This window comes from Gobio gobio (assembly GCF_949357685.1).
Source record: "Gobio gobio genome assembly, chromosome: 10".
Classification (NCBI taxonomy): domain Eukaryota; kingdom Metazoa; phylum Chordata; class Actinopteri; order Cypriniformes; family Gobionidae; genus Gobio; species Gobio gobio.
Window position 1 is genome coordinate 51,903,636 of NC_137116.1, and position 23,419 is coordinate 51,927,054.

Here is a 23,419-nt window from a genome sequence, read left to right on the forward strand (position 1 = left end):
GTGCTTGAGTGTTTAGTCCTCTGACCTGGGGAGGAAGCGACCTTTATTAATCAAAACTCGTCTTATTTTCAGTGTCTATTCAAGGAAAGTCAATGGGGTCCAATGTTGTTTTGGACCCTGATGATGGCTAATGCATGAATTCTTCAATGTATTTTCTTTCAGAAGAAAGAAAGTCATACAGGTTTGGAATAACATGACCATTTTCATTTTTTTGTCAACTATCCCTTCAACTATCAACCAAATGTAATGCCCTACTCTTAAATAAAACAATTAAACAACCAAGAAAGAAAAAACCTTTGCGATGTATGATTTGTGGTTCCTCTAGTCTAGCTCAACTGGAACAACTGGTACTTGCTTTGATTCCCAGGGAACACCTGTACTGATAAAAAAAGAAAGCAAAATTAAAAGCACGTCTCGTATGAATAAAATGTACATTTTGAACCAAGCATATAAAGTTGACAATCAGACAATGTTTTTTTCCAGCCATTCTTTATTATCACTGCAAGTTTATGGAAGTCTGAACATGACAATGAAATGCACATAAATAAATATTAGCCATGGAGACGCAGTGGGAGATCGGAGATTAATAATAGAATCTGCTTGCATGTAATTAGTGATAATTAACCGATGATCTTAATTAAATAAGAGCTTGTTTGGCAGATATTAGATTAGAAGTTTAAAAAGGCAAAAACTGAAACAACTCTGAGCTTCAAAGGCAAATATCCTTCATTCTTTTGAGCACAATAGTCCAAGTGAATTTTGGTATGTCAGTTCCCTCAATGGCAGAAATTAAGAATATTGTTTTTCCTACTTCTGCGTGGTATAAATGGATGCAATATGGAAAAGCTTTCCGTCAGGATTACCTTTAGAAGTCAGAGATTTAACAAGCATTTAATGCACCATGCACAGATGACACGCTCATATGCCAAGAACCTGGAAACGAACCGTTGTCGTAATAAAGCTTAAAGCAAATTGAAATAGAAAGGTAATCGTTCACATCTCACAAATCATATAACAATTTTGCCAAGGTGAATATACACGTACACGTCTAAATTAATACAGAACCGTTGATAAATAAGGTGGATGCAGAATTCATAATCTCATGTGACTAAAACGTTCAAATCTACTATGTTCTGTTGTGCAATCAGAATGAACTAAACAAATAATCGTCTCATAGTTGTTTGGTCAATATTCATTGCATCTAAAATGATCAATGGACCTTAGGTGGGGTAGATGCCATATTTAAATTGACATGAATGAAATTGAGGCAACTCAGTGATGAGTTTTCATTTCTCGTTACATTAAATATGGCATATTCTTGTAAGAGCTGTAGTACGCTGGTTACGTTTGGAAATATCAAGACACAATAGCGCTTGACATCAGTGCAAGCAGTTACACAGTAAAAAATATGAACTGAGCCTGAGGACTGACAGCAAAATAAACATCAGTCATATGACCTCACAATTAAATGAACTTGACACTCTCCAAATAAAACATTTCTGTGTGCGGCAGAATCTAAAATGTTCACGAAAAGCGGAATGCATAAAAGCGAAATCATGTCGCAGACACAAAAGGGGCGAAACTGGTGTTAGACACTAAAACAGGTGGCTAGCTTCTCATGGGAGTCGAGCAGAAGTCAAGTGCGCACTGTGGGAAATTGGTCCGTTCCCCAACAGCGCCGTCAGTTCTGAGACAGACAGAGAGGTGTCAAATTGAGTCGTTAAGCTGCGGAGAGATTGCCGCTTAACGAGGGGAGTCCAGGGAGCCGCTTTTCCTTCACGGGAACATTTTGAGAGCCCCACAATAATGCTCGGATAATTATCACAGCAATTAAATGCACTCTCCCCATCTCATTCTCGCCGGAAAACTTTCGGGATTTTGTGATATAGTGAACCTTTCAGACAGGAGCAGCATACCATAAGATGTAGACATGATGATATTTGGATTTTCTGGCACAAATAAATAGAATTTCGATGAAAAGATCCGTTCTACGCCGCATATACACACATTCACGCACAAAACAAGTGTCTTTAGCGAATCAAATATACAAAACAGGCAATACAACAGTGATAACAGTTCGAGGACGCCAACATTGGACACGCGCTTTCCTGAACGGGGGAATTAGTGGTGGGTGGAGCGGTCCTGCTTGGACCACCGAGGCCATGCCACTGTCCCGAGCGCACAGTTCACGGATGTCAAGCAGCCAGGGTTTGCTTGACGGGCCCTTATCCACCAGTTCTTTTCCGTCACAGACAAACAACATATAAAGTGTTACGTTACATTCAGTAGTATGTAAATCACAGATGGACTTGATCGCTTTCAAACTCCTAGTACATCTGAGATTGTTGGAGAGATGGATGTAGTTTCCTCCTGGTAGCCGTGAAGAGATGAGACAACGAGAAAGAGAAGGGTACCGAATCATCGGATGGATGATGTCCAGCTTCAGCCCGTGGATTAGGAGTTTTCCGCAGGGGTGCCGTCTTTACCCATACGCACAATCTCCTGAGACAAAACTTCCAGATCCTGCAAGGCAAACGGAGAGTTTAAATGTGATTCTGATAAAGTCAAGTCAAGTCAAGTCAAGTCAACTTTATTTATATAGCGCTTTTAACAATGTAGATTGTTTCAAAGCAGCTTTACAGTGTTAAAACAGGAAAATAATGCAGCATAATTTTATTCAGCTGTATAGCCATTCTGGAAAAATTTCAAGTATCATACAGTGACAGTGTGGGCTTTAGATCAATAATTTGATCAGTAATTTAGTTTAAATGGTAAATAAATAAAGATCACAGTTATAGTATTAAAAATGTGCGGTAGTTGCATACTGTTAATGTTTCCTCCTGTTAGGCTTTACACATTAGTTTGAATACAACCCAGAATATCGCTCCGAAAATGTGGATTTTAAAAAGAAAAAAAGCAATGAAGGACCCATTAGGCAGTCAGGCGCGAGTTCAGCCGCAATCTCACATGGTATTATACGATTATTCTCTCATAAACACACACTCACACACAACAGCAGAGGCAGCGTTGCATGCACCGTATGCTCACTCTAAAGCAAAAAAAAAAGACATAAAATATTAAGTGGGCTGTTTGTTTCTGGGCTGGCGGCCCCAACTGCCAGTAAATATTCATGAGGTAGTTGCTCGCCGGATTAGAGAAAGACGTCGAAAGTCCACAACCGTAGACAGCGGCCATTTTGGTCTATAGTTACGGCTTCTCCATTAATGGCATGCATTATATATACACAAAACCGGTCAAAAGTTTGGAAACATTGTTTAGTCTCTTAATCTCACTCTGCATTTATTTGATCAAAAATACAGTAAAAGCAGTAATACTATGAAATATTATTACAATTTAAAATAACTGGTGTCTGTTGTAATATATTTTAAAATGTAATTTATTTCTGTAATGCAAAGCTGAATTTTCAGTAGCAATTACTTAATTCTTCAGTGTCACATGATCTAGCAGAAATCATTTTAATATGATGATTTGGTGTTAAAGAAACATTTCTTCTTATTATTAATGTTAAACAAAGTTGTGCTGATTAATATTTTTTGTGGAAACTCTTCTTTAGAACTTTCTATTCATCAAAAAAAAACAAAAAACCACAGCATTTATTTTACTTTTGAATTATTTTTTTAAATTAGCAACTAAAAATGTTTTCAACACAAAAAAATATTAAGAAATGATCATGATCGTGTGACACTGAAGACGCTGAAAACTCAGCTTTGCCATCACAGAAATAAATTACATTTTAAAATATATTACAACAGAAACCAGTTGATTTAAATTGTAATAATATTTCACAATATTACTGTTTTTACTGTATTTTTGATCAAATAAATGCAGCCTTCATGAGATTAAGAGACTACTTTCAAAAACATGAAAAAAACCTTAATGTTTCCAAAATTGGCCGGTCGTGTAAATATATAAAATTGGTCCAGCTGCAATAAACAAAATGAAAGAGTGAATTTGGATAAATAATTGTCATGAAAATATTACATTACAAAAAACATTTTCTTTATTTAAATATAATTTGTTTTCTTCTTTTTTTTCTCCGTTTCATTTTGGAGTAAAATGTGACAAGGCGTTTCAGCCTATCAGGGGACGTATATTCAAGCTGTTTGTCTTAGAGTTCTAAAGTGGCATTGGTGTCATATTAACCTAAAATACACTTTACAGGGGTTTTGAAGCCGTGATGAGCACCATGAGGGACGGACATACAGAGAGAGAAAAACAGAAAGTTTGTGACCATGTCTTGAACTGCTGTAGATTGAGCTCGTCAGCTTTTAAAGGCCCCATGACATGAAAATTTCACTTTATGAGGTTTTTTAACATTAATGAGTTCCCCTAGCCTGTCTGTGGTCCCCCAGTGGCTAGAAATGGAGATAGGTGTAAACCGAGTTCTGGGTGTCTTGCTCTGCCTTTGAGAAAATGAAAGCTCAGACGGGCCAATCTGGAATCTTCCCTATATGTCGTCATACGGGGAAAGGTTACCTCCCCTTACTCTGCTTTACCCGCCCAGAGAATTTGGATTCAGTTTATCCTTTACATTTAATTCAGTCGCAATGTCAGCACAGGCTTTTACGATATGGATTCAACAGCACCGCCACAAACAGTGAGTAACAGTGTTCATTAATGCCTGATCTGTGATCAGTGATTTCTGATGTGTAGCTAATCATTCGAGTTCACGCAGACTTTCTTTCTAAATCGTTTATGCATCAGTGAATTAAGCCAGTGACTAAACGATCAACTTCACATAATTTCTCTTAGTAACATGAAACAAATCTGTTATTTAAAGTGTGATTAGACTACATAGAGCGATCAAAGAACACTCTCTTTATGATGGCTGAAGCTGTCAATCACACATCGCGAGTATATCTGCACATTTGCCCAAACTGCCGTTATAACGAATGACGCTGTTAGGATGCACAACGAAGCTTTTACTGTATTCATATCGATATTGTGTTTGCTGTTAGTTGTGGTGAAAGCATTTTGTGAGAGAAAACGCGTTGCAATGACGAGATAAATGCATTCACGCGATCAACAGACGGTCTAAAAATAATGCTCTAATCAACACGTTCACCATTCGCTCATCTCGACAGCTGTAATAGGAAAAAAAACGTAGAAGTATTCGAGAGGGGTTCCACATGTAATATGCATTTCAAATGCAAAGATGTCAGCCAATCACAACAGTGGGCGTTTACACTGAAGTCTCACAGCAGACACGGCCCTTGAAAAACAGAGCATTCAAGCCAGAGGGCCAAAATCAGGATAGAAAAATGCCTTTTATTTCTAAATTATGACATATTGTTAGTATGGTTTTTACATCATAAAATAAGTACACCTCAGGAAACATTATAAAATAATAAAAAAATTCCACACCATGGGACCTTTAAGCAGTTCCAGATTTTTCTCATCTCGTCTGCAGAAAAACTGAACTCTTAATGGGCTGTAAACGAGCTCAATGCACCGGTGCTCACTATTGCAGTAGCCGGCAGGATTGTTTTCAACAGTGTTGCTGTACTGAACACCATCTACAACAAAACCTGAAAATACACTGACAAAAAAAAATTATGATATATAATGAAGTTGTAAAGCTTTTAACCTAAAGTACCACTACTAAATAATTACATTTAGTAATGATAATAAATCAAATAAAACTATTCCTCTTCCAAACTATGATTGAGTCTAAGTGTTGACACGTGTGTGCATGTTACAGCTTCAAAAGAGTACTAAACTTGACCCTTCATATGCTTCTCAAGATGTTTGCAAATTCGATTTCGAAAGTTTGCTGCAACGCAAACCTTCCTGTTTTAGTTATGGACAAGCTTTGCAGAGGGATCATCACTGCATCTTGGTCTTAGTTTGCATCGTTTGTCTCTGTCAAGGTTACGGCAGGGTGTTTTTGTAACCTACAACTCCCCTAGGGCACCAACACAAACACAAGAAGTACTCCACCAAGATCCAGACTGTCTCCAGGCCGCCTCACATCGGCTCAAACGGCCCCTCAGTAAGGATTTTATTCGCATTCACGAAACAAAGTACCAAGCACCCCATATTAGTGCATTATTAAAGAATGTAACGGATGTGAAGTGGCAGGTGTGTAATATAACGTCTCTGAACGTGGCTCATCCAATCAAATTTATAATGTATTACTGTTGAGAGTCTTTTGTTTTTAACTCAAGACTTATATAACATGAAGCCTCTGTTTTTATACTGATGCCAGAATTATTCATTTTTACATAAATAGTCTTCTGGTTTGCATCCATCCAGTTCTATATAAACAGAGAATATAATCAAACAAAATGAAGAACCTTTCATTTTTGAAGTATTCAAATCACAGGATTATACAAAAATAGGCATTACTAAATGGTTATGTAATCTTTAAGACATTTTTGGGTTGAAATTACAGCTCAAAATAAGCATATCGTTATATATACACCATACATGGATGTATTTTAGCAGGTGCTTTTATCGAAAGCAGTACATAATGAATGTATTCAAGGTACATTTGAACTGCTTTTTATTTAAATAATTTATTCCTGTGATGCAAAGCTGAATTTTCAGCATCATTACTCCAGTCTTCAGTGTCACATGATCCTTCAGAAATCATTATAATATGCACAAAAACAGTTGAAGACTTCAGATGCAAAAGCCTCTAAGTCCATCTGACATTTTTCTTTAAAATTAGCATTTTTTTGTCAGGCTCCTGTGTATAGGTTCGTACCTAAGTACCGGTACTTCTGAATGCTGAGGCTGAGATTTAGTGGGTTTGAAATTAAAGTATTTGATGAATGTAAACTATGAGCGGAGAGCATTCACTCAGTATTATGGTGGCTATTAAAGTCTTTTACATTGGAAGTCTTCAGTTGTTGCTTAAAGGGGACATTTTATGCAAAATTCACTTTTATAAGGGTGTTTTAACACAGATGTGTGTCCACAATGTGTGTTTAAACAACCAGCATATAGTGTTAAAAATCCACCCAATACTTTTTTTATAATCCCCATTAATCATTATCAAGCTCTCAAAATGTGCTGTTCCAGATTTCACCCTACTCCTCTGTAAGAGTAGGGAAACCCCGCCCATGACTGTTGATGATCTGCCCTTTTAGCATAGACACACCCCTGAGTGAGAAGCACAGAGTCCGCCATTTCTGTTTACTCGCTGTATCAGCTAGCGAGAGTATTACAATGTCTGCCCAAAAACATTACAAATGTTCTGTTGTTGGATGTACCAAGACTCCATAGACTCCCAGCATCCGAGCCACTGAAGACTAGGGTTGGGTACCGAACTCTGTACTTTTAAGGGCACCGACCAAATTATGTTGGTACTACCAAGTACCGATTCACATTAAATCAATTGGTACCGAATTTCGGTACCTGAGAACGCATATTGTGATATAGGCTAGTGTCTGTGAATATTAAACCGCAAAAAGACTATTTAAATACGAATCATGCATGTCTCTGTGCGAATGAATGCCGTAGACGCGCGGTTTACCTCACCCTCACACACACACACACACGCACACGCGCACACACACACGCGCGCACACACGCACGCACACACGCGTGACGGTCGCATGTTTCCATCTCTGCCTCTCATATGAGGACATGAACACACAAACGTCATCTCCAGAGCCAATGAGAGTCACTTTATGAGCATTTTACCGTTTCATTTGAGAAAAAACACCGTTATGTCATAAACACACAGAAACTCAAAGGTCTTCATAAAAGACCCGTCAAAATAAAAGTATGGTTTCACTTGACAAATATATTACTTGTACAGTAGAATTTAGCTGCGTCTCAATGTAATAATAATACTAACACTAACGTAATAATAATAAATTATCAAAACTTGATTCTTTAAGAAATAAATTAAAGTTTTTCTTCATGTTTTCAGGTTAACCGTATAAAGATCAGTAGTGCAGCACTTTGACAAAAAAAGTTTAAATAAATTAAAATATAAATTAAATGAATGTCTTGCGTCTTCATTTGATTACCAGAAAATACATAACATAATTTGTGGGAAATCTTTTCATAGAAATAAAATTAAAAGAAAAAATAATAATACGGTTCTTTTTATGAATTAAATTAAGTACCTAGTAGTCTACTATTTACTAGTAAATATTACAGTATACAAACATCACAGACAATGGCAGACAGTGACCAGGGCAGCTCTGGCATAATGTTAATAACACTTCTATAAATGACTTACAGGTTATTTACAGTTATTGATGTAAACATCCCTAAAGTACCGAAAAAAAGTACCGTTGGGTACCAGTACCGAATTTCAGGTACCGGTTAAAATGTGAATGGTACCCAACCCTACTGAAAAAACAGTGGATGAATAACATTTTTGAAGGAAATGTTCAGAAGACTGTCTGTAAAATGCTATATACTTGCACAAATTATTTTACGCATGACTGAATGAGCTTTCTAGAATGCTGTACGGCTAATATGGCTAAAGTTAGCATAGTCTCTGACTGTATTCACAGAGACTACAGCGGTGTCGTTAGTTTTATCCCGAAAACATTCACCGTCTGTGCAATTCATAAACGCACATTTATTATGCATTGTATAGTCAGGTGATGGACGTGTCACATTCCCACACAATCACCTATACAACAATTTTTGATTAACATGACGTTATATGCTAGCCGATGAGTTGAATCAACATAACATTGTCTAACCGTCCAGGTGCAGTCTAAAAGTGACAGCCTCTTCCTGAGTCTCTCATCGGTGTCCAACTCCAGTTCAAACATGTAAGGCTGCACTCCATAACCGGTTATTTATGAAATTTTGGCTGAGTGAGATTTGTTTTGTTGTTGACGTTGTATCCGAGAGGGGGAGCAGCAGCTCATTTGCATTTAAAGGGACGCACACAAAAACGGCATGTTTTTGCTCACACCCAAATAGGGGAAAATTTGACAAGCTATAATAAATGATCTGGGAGGTATTTTGAGCTGAAACAGACACATTCTGAGGACACCAGAGATTTATATTACATCTTGTGAAAAGGGGCATTAAATGTCCCCTTTAATATTGTTTGTGATGCAGTACAGCTAAGACATTTACAATGTCACAAAATATTTCGATTTCCAAACGATGTTCTTTTGAACATTTTATAAATGAAAGAATCTTGAAAAAAATGGTTCACGGTTTCCAAAAATTTTTTCCTTTTACTGTTGTTTAACATTGATAATAATAAAAAAATATTTCTTAAGCAGCAAATCAGCATATTAGAATGATTTCTGAAAGATCATGTGACACTGAAGACTGGAATAATAATACTGAAATTCACCTTTGCATCACAGGGATAAATTATAAGCTATAATATTATTTTTATATATTTAAAGATTTATTTTATCCTATTAAAAAAACAACAACACATGGCTTCACTACAGGAACAAACCTCTCATTAACGATGTGCGGCTCTGGAAATATCAAGAGGGGTGTAAGAGGTTAATTGTCATTAGTCAATCTGTGTGATGGTGTAATCCCATCAAACGCATCACCCTGCAGGCTGCCTGACGCGCACTTTCTATTCCTGCTCCTAGAAACATTTTAGCATTACCAACACGCCCACCCTCGGGTTGCTGATGAATAAAACCTCTCAGTGGAGTCTCGGGACCGTATGAGAGCAAGCCACCTACACACACACACGCGCACCCATCACAAACGCATGATCACACACACTGCCGATCACACCGTCAGAGGGACTGCAGCCACCTTCTTCTCTAGCAGGTGGAAAACTCATGGTCAGTTCACATCAATTCAACTGAATGAGTCATTGCTCAACACGGATCAGCTCTTTACTCCCCATGAAGCATCAAATGCATGCTTCACTTTTTTTTAACCAATGCTATAAAATCTTAAAATCTGCAGTATTTTGTGCAGTTCCTGCAGTGATTTGTAGAATTAGTAGAATTCTGCAGAATTAATTTAAATTAGATAAAATGTGTAAATGCTTCTGGGTTAAAACCAAATAATCAAATAAAATTGTAGATTACTAGAAGTATAAATACCAAGTAGAAACAAAAATACTGGTATCATTAAAGGTCCCGTTCTTCGTGTTTTTTTGAAGCTTTGATTGTGTTTACAGTGTGCAATATAACATGTGTTCATGTTTCGCGTGTAAAAAAACACAGTATTTTTCACACTATTTACTTATCTGTATACCGCTGTTCTCACTGTCCTAAAAACGGCTGGTGATTTCCTTGTTCTATAAAGTCCCTCCTTCAGAAACACGTAACGAGTTCTGATTGTGCAAGCGGTTCCTGTGCTGTGATTCGACAGCAGCTTAGCGCACGTTGGAAAGGTCACGCCTCTTAACGGAGAGATGTATGCGTTCAATAATCTCTACAGCGTCCCTGGGAAAGCCAAACAAAGGTGATTTGACTCCTGGATGAAAATAACAGCGTCTCGATGACATGGCGATAAACACACTCAACGCAACAGTTCCTTTTCTCCACGCGACCGTCCGCTTCTCCACGTGGGACAGCAACAAGACCGCGCCCCCTTTTTCGCGTTTCTTTGTGGGCGGAGGTTAGTCTGTTCTACTGCTCTACTGACGTAATTAAAGAAGGAAGTACCAGGATGTAGTCCAAGCCAGCCGTTTGCTGTAGGCTTTGAAAGGGAACTTCTGTTAAATAAAATATCTCGCTTGGCATTGAACTTTGAGCTTTATAATTTTACAGGTATTATTTATGCTTTAACAGCAACATTACACACTAACTAAAGTTTGAACAATGGAATCGCGAAGAAGGGGACCTTTAAACTTTAACCTCAAATTTAAAAAGCAATATATCTACAAAACAAAAATTGCAGAGAATTAAAAATATAAAAGAGAGAAATTACAATAGTGCTGGCTTGGTAGCACTGCAATGATGATAAAAAAAAAAAATAAGGGCGACAAGTAGGGCTGGGCGATATGGCCTAAAAAAAGTCCCCGATTTTTTCCCTCCTACTTAAAATCAATCTGCAGATGACAGAGAAATTGTTCAAAACAAGTTAACTTTATTTTGTTTTTGTAAAATATTTGCAGCTTGGTAACACATACCTGCTGGGGTCCAAAACTTTCAGCATGTGAATAAACTAGTCAAAGGTTTATGAATTGATATGCAGATAAAATTAACTTTTATTAACAACAGTAATGTGCAATTTTTTTAAAATATAGGGAAAATGTAAATATTCTGCTCTTATTAAATATAGGTTACCAATGTTCTTTTAAAGTATCACACTGAACTGACCGACAGCTTCAGTGACTATTAAAGGAGTTCTTTACTTGGTTTCTGGGTAATTTAGTCATAATTTGAAAAAAAGTTTTGTTTTTCATTAGACTTTGTGACTTCCTACTTTTGTCCATATATTAGGGAGTGGAAATGGCTAATAAGTCAATAAGTCAATCCTCTGCTGCCATCTACTGGTTATAGTGGTAATTTCATGTCTTTTTAAAATAAAAGTGCTTGTTTGCCACAAAGTGATCTACACCTTTAAACTTTTAGTTTTACAAATCATCACATTAAAAATAACATTAAACTTGGATAATATAGAGCTTTGAAGTGCTGGAAAAAGTGTGAAGCACTTGAAAACCCTTGAAAAGTGCTTGAATTTCAATCTCAAAAGGTTGTACAAACCCTGAGATGAACAATGACAATATAAAAAATAAACCATGTGGTGTTACTACATTAAATCTATGGTGACTGTCTATGATTTGTGGACTGAAACCCCTGAACTTCATTCATGGCTCAATGTTTCTCCTGGTCTCCATGTCAGCACTGTTTGATCTGTGGTTTATAACAGAGAATTCTGCGCTGAACGCTTCCACTAGATCTCACAGAAGTGACGTTATTAATTCTGTGGTGATTTCAAACTCTTTCTCACTGGATCTCCCAGCGCTGTGTATCGGTGTCACGAGATCGGCCCGAGTGTGAGCTTGCGCTGCGCTGTCTATTACTGCTCCGAGACGATAAACAGTCCACGCAGCGCAGCTCAAACAAGAAACGCGTTTCTGTTCAGACTCCAAACACACTTTGCAGTGGGGTATTGTTTGTTCAGCGACTGACGCCGAAAAGCCTAAAAACTGGGGGTGGGCTGAGCCCATTCGGAACTACGGGAGCCCAGAGGGGAGCGTCAGCAGATGTTAAAGAAAAAAAAAACGATTTTCATTCAAACAAGTTGACGTAAACTACACATTCGAGTTAATCAATAAAATCGATTTATCGCCCAGCCCTAGCGACAGGAGGGGAGTATAGTTCATTTTGTTGTGATGTTCATACTCATATGCAAGGTCTGCGGGCACAGATTCGATGTGGGCCTAATAATAGGGTTTATAGCCAACCTAAATCAACCTTGATCGTAAAAGTTTGTTTTTCCCCATCCCAAATGGCTGGTCGTCCCTCTATTTACCTTCTGCAGGTGCATGTTCTTTGTCAGTTGCTCCTCCAGCATGTTCTGCAGCTTTTTGTTCATCTCACGCAGGTTCTCATCTCCAGGTTTTACCAAGTCCCTCAGCACAGAACTCAAACCTCCACGTTCACCCTGAGCACCATGGGCCAGTCCATGGAATCCTGATACATCTGAGAAAAAGAAAAAGAGAGAGAGAGAGAGAGAGAGAGAGAGAGAGAGAGAGAGAGAGAGAGAGAGAGAGAGAGAGAGAGAGAGAGAGAGAGAGAGAGAGAGAGAGAGAGAGAGAGAGAGAGAGAGAGAGAGAGAGAGAGAAAAAAAAGGTGCAATTGTAAGATGGCAAACATTCTATCCCTCAGCTTGTCTTTTTTAACCACGTTTTCCCCAGTAATGCCTCAACATCCATGAATAAAGATGATCTCTATCAGAGGGCCATTAGTGTCTGCTGAGTGAATACAGAGCGCTTGTGTTTGGAGGAAAGCGTTTCTAACGGCTCTCGCTCATACGCCACAACATTTACGAGCACCTCGAGTGCAATCATCCACAGGTTTGACAAAAACCCATGCATGTCTTAAAGTTGGCAAATAAACACTGCTGCACATTCACGAGAGCCGCCGAGAACGGATTCTGCCGCTTAAGAAATTCAAGCCCCAGTTAAGGTAGTGAGACTGACAGTAAGGATGGAGTCAAATTAAAGGCAGCCTGACAAGGTCTGTTAACAGGGTTCATGACAGTAATACACAACCATGGAAATGACCGTAAGCAGGGGACATCAGTGTGGGGTTGTAACTGGACAAGGTGGTGTGTTAAAAAATGAAAGATGTTGCTTAATTGATGATTAATGGAGGTGAGAGTGCAGAAAGGCTGAGATACTGCAGGCCTCTAATCTGCACGTTGGAAAGCCTCCTGGCTACTAAGATGTTGTCAGGTTCCTGGTGAAATGTCAGATAGTTTAGTGGAGTTTTTTTCTCTGAGGGAGGACAGGGAATCGAGCTGGCCAGCCTCTGCGTGTCAAGGGCAAAAGCAATAAGTTCGATCGAGCTGCTTCTTTCTCGGTTTTCACTTCATCTGGGTGAGTGGAGACATTCAAGGTCAGCTAAGCAGTGTGTCCCTAAACGGTGCTGTCAAATAACCTCTTACACCTGTGGTCTGATGATGGAGCACAGGGGAAATGCGCTACTTCCTGTGGGTGTTCAAATGCATTTTCCAATAAAATCTCTGGAAAAGGCAAATACCCAAGTGAAAACCTTTGTTAACTGACATAGAATAAAAATAAATATAATTTTCATGACTCCAACTAACATACCGTAGAATAATTTTTTTGTTGTAATTTTTAGGATAATATATTGCAAAGAAACTTATTGCAGCTATTTAAAGACCTACTAAAAACAAAAAAAAAGGTAATGCGGTCCATATAAGATGTGAATGGACTTGCTAATATAAAATATAATTCCCTTGTTTGATGTGTACCGTGAAGCTTACATGATAAGATGTTAGTAATTCCCCATCATTTATTTATTTGCCAAACAACAGTAATTTTCTTCAAATCTGCAACTGAGAGTTCCGGGTACGGGGATCCACAGCAGCTTTGGCGCCTATGCTCTGTTATGCTTTGAACATCAAATTTGCTTCTATCGCGTCTAGTTGGACGCATGAACATTTTGAATCCACTCGTGCATCGAAAGCAAATAGACATGCGTTCGAGGCGCTCCAGGAGCTGCACCTGGATGACAGCCGCTTTCAGCGGTATGAGTTGCCCATATAGCTCTGTATGAATGCTAACTGCCAATATCAGTTGTTCCTCGATGTTGAATGAGTGACTTTTTATTTTATTTTATTAAATGCATGATCGAACAGTAACAACAATTTTCATCATTGTCATACCACAATAATGCAATAATACGCCATGGTCCTTCAGTCTTTCAGTCCAGATTAAGTGCCAATTCCTTAAACACAGCCATTGTTTTGAATGAGTGACTCTGGGCGGGCCTGCCCCCGTTTATCACGTCACTTCACCACGTGACAACAGCAAGCAGGCTCCTGATTGGTTAACGTGGCACGAACAGACGCCAAAGTTCTGTTTTCTCAACTCTGGCGTAAGACGTGAATTTGCTTCAAACACTTGAATGCACAAAAAGCACCAAATAAAATCACTCGTGCAAGACACTCAATTCGCCTCTTTCGCAAATTTTCGAGGCAAAATAGATACCATCGCCCCGCACTAAATGCATCTAACCAGGACCTCCAGACGCGACTCAACGCGTCTTTACATTGACTTAACATGGAAATCACTCGCTCCAGAGACTCGATTCCCGTTCGGTGTGAAAGCAGCATTATGTATTGTCATCATTGTCCTGCGTTCTCATTGGTTTGCTGGTATACAGGGAGTGCAGAATTATTAGGCACGTTGATTTTCTGATCATATTTTTTTTCCAGGCACATTTGACCAATTCCAAACCACAGTAATCCTAATAACTACTATTGATTTAGTATTTAATAATGTATAAGTGATATATAATTGTTCATGAAGGCTGGAAATGAAAATCACCTTATATTCAGGTGTGCAGAATTATTAGGCATGTTTTCTTTTACAGATAAATTGAGCCAAAAAAGAGATTTAACTCAGACTGAAAAGTCAAAAAGTATTAAATGCCCATGAGAAGGATGCAAGAAGGATGGACAGATAGGTTGAGAGTGACTCTTGAAGGACCAGCACCACATCCTCTAGTACCACTGTTTGAAGAATTCATCTTCCAGAATCTGGCAGTACGTTTTGGGAGTTCATTTTAGTCCATCTTGAAGTCCATTTTGCAGATATGGACTAAAAAACTCCCAAAACGTACTGCCAGATTCTGGAAGATGAATTCTTCAAACAGTGGTGCTAGAGGATGTGGTGCTGGTCCTTCAAGAGTCACTCTCAACCTATCTGTCCATAAAGCCTATAAAAAAACCTTCTTCATGTATTTTACAACACTTCAGCTTGTGATTCTTATCTAGTGGGGGTCATTTTATAGGATTCTTTACCTAACTGAAGTCTCTGAGATCCTGACACCTTGCACTTCTGGAGACTCCAGGTAGGTTGCAGCTCTGGAAAATGGTGGCGCTGGAGACTAAAGGGTTCCTGATGGTTTCACCCTTAATTCTTCACCTTAATTCTTAATTCTTTTGCAGTTAACAGGTGTCTTTTCTTCACCACCTGTTTTTGTCAGATCCTGCTGACCCAACGAGCATTTCACTGTCCAATGGTCATGCCTTAACTGCAATGTCTAGTATTGCATTAGTATTGCATCCTTCTCATGGGCATTTAATACTTTTTGACTTTTCAGTCTGAGTTAAATCTCTTTTTTGGCTCAATTTATCTGTAAAAGAAAACATGCCTAATAATTCTGCACACCTGAATATAAGGTGATTTTCATTTCCAGCCTTCATGAACAATTATATATCACTTATACATTATTAAATACTAAATCAATAGTAGTTATTAGGATTACTGTGGTTTGGAATTGGTCAAATGTGCCTGGAAAAAAAATATGATCAGAAAATCAACGTGCCTAATAATTCTGCACTCCCTGTATGGGGGACATCATGTGCAGGGTAAGATGTCCGTAAATCGCTCACTCAAGCTGAAAAATGTGCTGTTACTGCCAGATGTCAATCAATGAAAATCATTGTATTGTATTTGATACTAAACTAAATAGAAAATTTTTACAGTATTTTGTTTTCTCCATAAGAAAAGACCTACTGTAAGCAGACCTACTGTAACTATCCAAGGCTGTCCGTGCATTAAAGTAATCAATTTGCATTATTTCAACATATTTTTAAAGAATACTTATATTTGTATTACCTAAATTTATTCTAATTACTAATATACTAATATAGATTATTTTATACTTATTTTTAACAACAACAACAACAAAAAAACACTTCTGGCATACATTTAAATTGACACCTGACATGGTGTTGCTTGTCGTCTCATTCACCTCAGAGTGATAAATAGCAAAAACTAAACTGAAAACAAACTGAAACTGAAAAATACAAAATTCTGATTTATAATTACCCTGGCTATAGCTGCCACTTAAGCAATATAAAGAACAGATAATATATACGTTTCAGTAACACAATTACGCTTATTTAGTGATGCACCTGCACGTTACCTGGACTTTTAAAACATTATGTTGCTCAAGCGACCGTGACCTGTTCTCATGACACGCCATGTCACAGTTAGTTGAGGAGCTTAATGCATTGGTACATCACAGTATTTCAAGCTAAGCACTAGCAATCTCACGCCTCTTTAACCTTATTAGATTGGCGCAAGAGAAGCATATATGTGTGGCTAACAGGAGAGCCTCACTCGTGTTCAACATTAGTGCAGCACACAAGCATTGCTGGTCACGCCGAGCTAAAGCTATAGCCCGGAGCCACGAAAATGAAGTAGAACGTGATGCATTCTTGCTAATTGAGATGTTAACTTCACCCCCCAGAGGCCTGTTCAACCTTTGAATGCATGGCTTTAAGCATTAAAGGCCATGAATGACATTTGCCTCCCCCGTGACGCCTGACAGTAAACACCATAAGGTGCAAAGCACACTATTGGCTCTTTATCTGGACTATAAGATAATTAACCTTGCTCACAACAGAAGCATAACATGAATACTATGCCTGATGATGAACAATTGCAGCTTTGACATTTCAAATGGATACAGTATTGCTGTGGCCTAATGTTATGGTTAATGAAAACATATAACTTAAAAACTCATTTAAAACTTATTTGAATATAAAAAAAAAGAATATATAGTTTCATGACTCCAAACTAGGGATGCACGATATCAGCACAACATCAGAATCGACCGCTAAATGCTTAAAGGTGCTGTATGTAAGTTTTTGACTGTACTAAAGCATAAAAATACCATAATATGTTTGCAGATATTTAGGAAACACACCAAGTTCACATACTCGTATCTCTGTAAACTAATGCTACAGCCAGTTATTCTACTTTGAAATGTGGGTTCAGTGTTGGAATGTCTGTTTTTGTTTTGGTCTGCGTGATAACGCACGCTTCCTGTTTACCTAATAGTATTTCGACACCACAGGTTGCCAGTTGGCGGAGAACAACACAGCGTATTGCAGTCATGGAAGCTGCAATACACTGAACTGATACGCAGAAGGTTGCTGGTTCGATCCCAGCAGTCGCCACCACCAGTGTGTCCTTGAGCAAGGCACTTTACTCCATGTTGCTCCAGGGGGATTGTCCCTGTAATAAGTGCACTGTAAGTCGCTTTGGATAAAAGCGTCTGCCAAATGCATACAAAAGTAAAATGGAAGCCAGCAAACAACCTGGGTCAGAGATCGCAGATTCTACCCGACCTAAAAAGCCTCAGCATCCATCTAAAAATCTCTATGAACGGAAACACATTAAATTGCTGATAAATCAACTCCTCAAATTACAGTGTGCAAGTCTTCTCGCCTTCCATTGTCAATTGCGCCAGTTCCTGTTGCCTGTCCTCAAACAGAGTCTGAGGATGACGGGGGCGGGGTACAATATTTTGAATTTGGATTGTAGGACCCATTTCAACCACTAGCTGTCCTTCTTACATACAGCACCCTTAAAATGTAATAATCGGCATCAGCATGTTATACAAAAAGTATGAAAACCTTACCAATAACATAACTTGATTATGCACCTGCAATAACTCACGTGTGAAAGGAGTGCTAGCGATAAGATTATGTCAGCAGTGTGGTTAACTTTTCCATGAATGCTTCTGGTGTAAGATAGCCGTCAACAGTCACAGCAGTGATCGACTATTATTGTTATTTTCAAAGCTTTCAATGTACTCTTATTATAAATAGAACTTTGTTATCATTTATTCAGCTCTAATATGTAATATTTTGGTAAGGAGACCTAAGAACTCTGAAACCATAAATAAATAAAAAACAGTTTTGCTCAATCTTAACTGAAATTAAAAATAATTAACTTATAATTCTTGCACAGAAGAGACTTGGGGCCAAATTTACTAAACAGGGCAAATTAACGTGAGTGTAATATAAAAAAGCGCCAATTGGAGTGGAAAGTTCTAAGCATGATATACTGACAAAGTACAAATTAAAGAACACCGACACAGCCGGATCATTTCCATAATGACCAACACAATCTACCAAGAGCAGAGCAAATTAGGTTTAAGTCATGCTTTTTTTTTGTGGTAAATAATAGTGCAAACACCAGTAAATTGACTAGCGCAAACCTTAGTAAATCACCTTGCATGATTCATTTAAATGCTCTCCCCCCATAAATTTTGCGTCTGAAAAGGAAACTCTTACAAATGCATAGCAATAAGATCAGCTGCAAAAAATCCTGACAGTCGTTTTTTAACGCCAAAAGAGAGTTTGCAAGCTGTTAGTAAATCTGGCCCTTGGTGTAGTTTCCAAAAAAAGGAAAAAATATATGTAAATCAGTAACGAATATCAACCAAAATGAGTTGAAAAATATCGGCATATCGAATAACGGCAAAATTGTGCAATAACATGCACCCCTACTCCTAACTGAACTAAAATAAAACAAAAATGGCCACAAATTCATTTTAGGCATTTATACATGAGATCTTATTAAACTAGAAACCTGTCTCCATATTAGAAAAGAAACTGAGTAGTTTCATGTCATAGTACTGAACCTTTTCTTTCCAAACACGAGTCTTTTTCCAATAACCACTGCCTGCTTAGCATATCAGCCAAATAGCCCATTACAACTAATGTATTGCTTCATTAGAATTCATATTAACATCTACAGTAGGGAAAATCCTACTGTTGCAGTGTCTCCTTTCACCACAGCATTACTCCCTCCCGGTACAAATAACCCACACCAAAGTTAATGTGAGTCTTCTGGGAACAAGACGAGCGAATCCTTCGTAGCAACATGCGTGTGCTAATGACACTGCAAATAGAAAACTGCATAACTGTCTGTAACCCGTATTTCTTCCATATTGATCAGTGGCATTCATTCTAATTTGCTGAAGGGTAGGGACGAGCACTCTATGGAGACACTTTGATAAATCCACATAGGAGATCTGCTCTAATGACTGGAAAATGTTGGGCCGATGGCTTTCAAAGGTGTGGAATGGCGCCAGGTGCTCTCACAGACGGGGTTCTGATGTAGGACCAGCGGAGGCTGTGAACCTAAGAAGCCAAGTCACGGAAGCAAATGAAGACGCGGGATGGAAGGTACACTGAAGGCACGCAGATGTTCCCGACTCACGACCCAGGGGATCCCTGATCACACGCTCGGCTGGGCTACGTCAGAACAGCGCTAAGGTCACAACTTGCAGAAAATGAAGTGGGACTTAACAGGATTGTGCACCATTAAGAATTGAATTGAGAATGTCTTTTTAATTTCAATTCAGTTACTGTGAATGTAATTTTAATTTAGGTAGTGAACATGATGCAGAATTGCAATTTCAAATGTATGGAAGTAGAGTTAAAATGAATTTAAATTATTTTAAATACTGTTACTTCTGGTCTGGCCAATTTAATTCTAATTCAAAGATGTGAATTGAAGGGAGCCAACTCTTCAACTCTGAATTTTGCACAACCCTGGTTCTCAGTGGATTTAGAATATAAAGCCCATACGGCACGTGAGAGGAAAAATATAAGTGAAGATAGTGATGATACAGAGGAGAGTCATGGCAGCCAGAGCTTGGCCTTGAAGAATGTACTCTTTATCCTCAAAGCACCAGAGCTAGTTTCAAGATAACAGCAAAACGCGTACAATTACCATGCAACTGAACCCGACTGAAACGGTGGCCACTTCTTTGCAAGCCTCATTGGGATTTCCTCAGGCCAGTGCAGGAGTCAGCACTCCTGAATCAGTCAAACTGGCAGATTCTGCAAGGCGGCTGCAACACCTCAGCCATCTCTCACTGGAGACATGGCACTTAACTGAAACCTCTGCCAGGGGGCAAACAGGCTATTTCATCTCGACAACAAGGTTCCTTCCTGTTTTCAGCCATATGTTATTCCCGGTTACAGATGTGAGCCCTTCTTTCGAAGGAATCTCTAGATATCGATGATCTGTTCTTCGCATATTTGTTCTCGCAACCTCTGCAAGCAGAGTGCCCATTAGCACCCGCTCCCGGTGGTGTAATTCGCTCTAAAGTGGACCAAATTTGCTTGTAGAGGGAAGAAAAATAATTCTGCTGTGACTCACATTCACTCCCATTATCTCGGTGGGTTCTGGAGCTATAGGCCACACGATAAGGATTGTTTCTCCCTTAAATGATGCAGCAGTAAGAGGCCGGAGTACACTGAAAGGTTAGCTTACTTCACGCTTCAGTAGAGGCCTAAAACAGGGTACAAGTAAGAAGGCAGAGGGTTTCCAGACTGCAGTAGTATCTCACCCCAGCTGACTTCTTCCAGCAGCACTTAGGCGGAGCGAAGGGTATGCACACATGACTGCGGCATGTTGCTGAATGGCTGATTAGTGGAGGCTGCGCAAATAAACCATCCTACAGCTGTCTTATATTACACGCATGCAGAGTTCTACCAACAAACATTCATATATTATTGCCTACCGCTGCTTAACGGTTGACATTTTCAGCATTTGTCTTAGCGAATAAGAAATGATCCTGGGATTATATTACCGGGAGCATGTGCCCTGAAACACCGCAGAGGCGTTTCCATGGTTGTGGGACGGATTTGCGTAATGTCGCAGAGGCCAAGCGCTTGGGAAAACTGTTGTACCTTTTACAATCCACGGAATCTTCTATGCAATCCCTCTCTTGAAGGGGAGAATATTGCGGAAAGTTCTGGCAAGAGAAGGGTCAACAATACCCCCAAAGTGGCATACGTCTGGCTTCTCAAGGCACTTCCTGACTTGCCATTTCCTCGACACATCAGTAACAACGGAAAACCCTACTGATTTAAAAGGCTACGTATGAGATTAAAATGTCGCACTGTTTCATTTGTTATACCACTGGCATAAATTTACGGGGAGCCGCACTGGTGTAGGGATAAAGTAAAAGGGAGGGGAGAGAGGATGGAGGAGAGGAGACAAGAGGGGTGCTTAGTCTTTCTGCTGCATTATTGAGGATGAGTGTTGGGTTCACTGAGGCATGTCGGCATTCTGAATCATTTACATCCTGCTAATGTCAGCTCTCATCTAGCGCTGCTACCTTCCGCATCCTTTCTTCATTTTTCTATGAAGTCTCCACCTCCCCATTTTTAGATTTCCCTGGGTCTATCCTCAATTATTGTAGGAGATAAAGGATTGTTTCCAATGCTATTCATAAAGACTATCCTGGCCTGAACCAGATGGATATGCGGTTAAGGCCCCGATACACTTCAAGCGAAATCCTGATGTAACGTAATTTCGGAAAAGTTCGCTTTGGCTGGTAAATACCTTTGTACTACCATTGGTCTGTGACGATTACGTAATAGGTCGGTGTGTGCGGAGGCTCCGCCTTCTTTCACATTGAAATCTTTTCACGTTGAAGTCAGACGACCGTGAGTGAAAACATGAAAACACTGGAGAGCTGCTTTATAGTAGAAAATCAGTTTTGCATGTTTAATATGGTAAAGCTGCTTGATTTTAAGCACTCTTGTATAAAGTGCTATATAAATAAACGTGACGTGACTTCACTAGTGTACCAAATTGCAGAGCTTGTGCAAACAAACATCCACGTTGCTATGGTCAGATGCTTTCCTTATGCTTTATTAAAATGCTTGCTGTTCTCAATTTTACTGTGTGTTTATTTTGTTATTAAAGGAAAGCGTGCAGCACATATTTACATAATCATCTAACCACCGTTCTCAGCTGTGTGGGCGGCGTCAGATGTTCGATAACAGTTTATCACTGCTCACATATTTCGAACTTCGTTTTACCCCCAAGCAAAAAACGCAATCGCAAAAAAAAAGATCACATTGGGCCTCATATGGATTTAATGGCCCCACTTTATATTAGGTGGCCTTAAGTACTATGTACTTACATCAAAAAATAAGTACAATGTTCTTACTGTGTTCAAATTGTATTGCAAAACACTTTTACTGATATTGAGGTGGGATACGGGTAGGGTTAGGGACAGGTATGGTGGGATGGATAAGTTTAAGGGTAGGGTTTGGTGTAAGGGAAGTGTCAACTGTGTAATTACAAATGTAGCTACAGAAATTAATTACAGATGTAATTACATGCAGGTATTTTTTTAAATGTATGTACAATGTAAAAACATGTGTGTACACAATAAGTGCATTGTATCAAATGATTAATTAAAATGTTAGTACATAGTAGTTAAGGCCACCTAATATAAAGTGGAATATGGGCTGTCTGGCTATCAATAGACCAAAGCTCATTCTTTTAAGATTGAACATTAGTCTGGTCTGTATTTTCTACTGCCCAAGAGGCGTGATCAATGGCATTTTTCAAATTACTCTGTACGCAATTGGATAGTACTTCAACCAATCAGACCAACGATCCGGGTGACGTACTTTGCAGAGCGGTCGGTAGGAAGGCAAACACATCCTTCTTTTTTAGGAATTGTTCCAGGGCAAGTTTCTGTTCCGTTTTCAAAGAAAACTTGCCTTTGAAATCTTTTAAAACAGCAGCGACAGTGGCATCAACAGTTTGCGGCGCTTCGGTGGCCGTCATGTTGAATGTAAACAAAAAGCTGCTTGCCGTCACTTCTCTATCGTCATTGTATTAAACCCACCAATAGCGCGCCAGGTAGATAAGCCAGTTTGTGATTGGTCCCGCAGATTTGTAACGGAAACAGGATAGAAAAATGTACAGGTTTCCAGCCTGAGCAGCGGGGCGAAATCAAATCGCAGGCAGATCGGGCTGGGTTTACCAAGTCTAGAGTATGGGCACAAATAAGGGCCAAAAAATAACACTAAATGCAAGTAAAAATCGGCGTTGGCGAGTATATGAAACTGTGTCAGTCGGCCAGTAACAACTCTAACTATGCATCCTAATATGCATCCAATAATGCATCCTTATAATCCTGCTATTGTCTGCGTTTTAAATGTTAATCAA

At 39.0% G+C, this 23,419-nt stretch overlaps 1 protein-coding gene across 4 annotated transcripts in view; it reads right to left on the bottom strand.

The window, feature by feature from the left end:
* Window positions 1-479: 479 nt before the first annotated feature.
* Window positions 480-23,419, bottom strand: part of gripap1 (GRIP1 associated protein 1) — a 74,010-nt gene continuing 51,070 nt past the window's right edge. For all 4 annotated transcript variants that reach the window (XM_079827995.1, XM_079827996.1, XM_079827994.1 and 1 more), the window contains 2 exons: window positions 12,412-12,581; window positions 480-2,523 (listed from right to left, as the gene is read on the bottom strand). In XM_079827995.1, the coding sequence (XP_079684121.1) occupies window positions 2,455-2,523; window positions 12,412-12,581 (239 nt within the window). In that variant the 3' untranslated portion in view covers window positions 480-2,454. The remainder of the gene's footprint in view (window positions 2,524-12,411; window positions 12,582-23,419) is intronic.